Below are 2502 nucleotides of genomic sequence, written 5' to 3'. Positions count from 1 at the left end.
AAAAAAAAAAAAAAAAAAAGGGGGGGGGGAAAGAAAGAAAAACAAAAAGCCCAAGTAACAACAATAAAAATCAAAGCAGATTATTTGAACAGTAAAAGGTACGTATTTCTGCGGGGTATGTCCGTGTGAACCCGCCTGCCTGCTCCAGGCTCACCCTGGTCACCCAGCCACATGGAAGAGCTAACTCAGTCTCCGCAAAGCGGAGTTAAAAATCCAACCGCGGAGCGCCGTGGGCACGAAGCAGCCCGGCCGGGACGCTCTGCGCTCTCTGCACCGGAACTCCGGCAAAAGAGGGAGCCTGCTCCCTAKCCACCTCTGCCTGGGGGCCGCACCGAGACTGTCTACCGGGGCCACTTCCCCGAAATAACGGAGTAAGGCTTGCAGCAGCAAAGACTGAGACTCCCTCCTCTCCGCAGGCTCCTCTTTGCGCTGAGGAAAAAGCTCCCAGCTCGTGCCGCYTGCGGCAGCAGCCGGCTTTGGGGAGGCCGGGACGGGGTGCGGGGCTCGGAGAAGGACAGGAGAGTGATTGACAGGCGCCCAAGGAGGGGGCGGGAGGGGACTCCGAGCAGAAGGTCGCCTGTATTTGTTACTTGTTGAAATTCCCATAAAATTGAACAAGATCTCGCTCTCATAGGGGTTAAGTCAGGCTAAAATCCTCTTCGGTGTGGTCCAGCCCAGACTGTCTTTGTTTGCTTAACCTCTGGGACCCACATTTAAAAGGGCTATTTGGAAAATTTCCCCGTAAGAGCCCAACATCTTTTACCCATTTTTGTGCTCGGATTTTTYTAAGCAGACATTGTCTGTAATCACCGGCCGGGGAGGACTGGAGAAAGAGCTCAGAAAACTCTTTCCCCTCCGGTTGCAAAAATACACTGGATCTCCTTTAATCTCTTTCGCATTTTTAAAGATTAGCGGGTTTTTTTCCCCCTCAGCCCGCAGGGCTTTGGGGATAATATTTAACACCTTTTTCGATTACTCGCGCTGCAAACCTCCGCGGACTTTGCTTTAACGGCGCGGTGGCGATCCCGCCTGGCGAAGCGGCAGCCTGGGGCCGCGGGGGGCTGCGCTCGCCCCGCTCCTGCTGGGGGGCACATTTTGCCAGAGGCCCGGGAGAGGCCGCACGGAGCCGCGCTTTCCTCGGAGCAGCCTTTTGCAGGCCCACAGGGAGCGATGCGCACAGCCAGAGTGAGATCCTCCCCCCCCCCGGACCCCTGTGTCCCGAAGCACAGCAGCTCCCACCCTCTCTCTTGCTGTCCTCTCTCGCCCGGGCAGTAGCCCTGTTTTCCCAGCTCCGGCCGTGTCCGGGGGCCCCCTCGCTCCGGCCCTCGTTTTCCGCGGAAACCCCAGCGACGCCCTGTCGGGGTAGGCGGGTGGCACCGCGCCCCCGGGCCGCGCTCCCGCCGCCCCCGGGCCCCTACCTGAGAGGTCATCGCGGGGGCTCTGGTGCAGGTAGCCCTGCTCCAGGGAGTAGGAAGGCACGCTGGAGTGGAGGCCGGAGGAGGCCGCGTTGGCGGCGGGGAGGCCCTGCTGCTTTATGTAGGGCGATGCCCCGGAGGCTGTCCAGTGAGCCGAAGGGCTCGTATAGGGCGAGTGGCACTCGATGGCGCTCGCCATGGCAGGCGAGGAGGGCACGGGGCTGCTGCTGCTGTCGGGGCCGTAGTCCCCGTTGGCAGTCACCGGGCAGCTGGCCATGTAGGTCGATCCGGGGTTAGGTGACATGTGTGGGACGTGGTGGCCACCGCTGAGTCCCTCGTAGCCGCTGGCCATGGCGTTGGGCATCATGTCGAGGTTGTAGCCGTTGGAGTGGCAAGCAAGGGAGGCGGGGGGCGCCTGGAAGTCGAAGCCCTGCGGGAGGATGGAGGCGCCAAAACCCAGCCCGTTCATCATGCGGTACATGGGCTTCAGCGCCTGGCATTTCCTCCTGAAACCGCGGGGCCGCCGTCGGAAGGAGCCCTCCTCGAACATGAACTCACTGGCCGGGTCGATGGTCCAGTAGTGGCCCTTGCCCGGGCGGCCCAGCCCCTTGGGCAGCTTGATGAAGCACTCGTTGAGCGAGAGGTTGTGGCGCACGGAGTTCTTCCAGCCCTGGTAGGAGCCGCGGAAGAAGGGGAAGCGGGCCTGTAGGAACTGGTAGATCTCGCTGAGGGTCAGGCGCTTGGAGGGCGAGCTCTGGATGGCCATGACGATGAGGGCGATGTAGGAGTAGGGAGGCTTCTCGGGCCGCCGCAGCCCCGAGCTGGCCTTCTTGCTCTTGGAGGACGCCGCCGCCGCCGCCGAGGAGGAGGAGGAGGAGGAGGAGGTGGAGGTGGAGGAAGAGGAGGTGGAGGTCTCCAGGGCGGAGGAGGGCGGCCGGCTCATCTGGAGAGCTCCGGGAGCCGGGCTGCAGGAGCGGAGAGGGACGGGGGGCTCCAGCCGCTGCTGGCCGCTCGCGGTGGTCATCTGGCGGAGGGAGGGGAATGGGGCAGGGTGGGGTGAGGCTGGGAGGGAGGGGGGAGAGCCGGG

General features: G+C 62.7%; 1 protein-coding gene across 1 annotated transcript in view; it reads right to left on the bottom strand.

Annotated features, from left to right (window-relative positions):
- The window catches only part of FOXF2 (forkhead box F2), a 5621-nt gene extending 3167 nt beyond the window's left edge, over positions 1-2454 (bottom strand). The window contains exon 1 of the mRNA XM_085321632.1: positions 1419-2454. Within this exon, the coding sequence (XP_085177758.1) occupies positions 1419-2439 (1021 nt within the window). The 5' untranslated portion in view covers positions 2440-2454. The remainder of the gene's footprint in view (positions 1-1418) is intronic.
- Between the last annotated feature and the right edge of the window lie 48 nt (positions 2455-2502).

This window comes from Rhea americana, unplaced genomic scaffold, assembly GCF_003343005.1.
Source record: "Rhea americana isolate MKP2758 unplaced genomic scaffold, rheAme1 scaffold_70, whole genome shotgun sequence".
NCBI lineage: Eukaryota > Metazoa > Chordata > Aves > Rheiformes > Rheidae > Rhea > Rhea americana.
The sequence above is the reverse complement of the archived record's forward strand: the minus strand, read 5'-3'. Positions and strand labels throughout refer to the sequence as shown.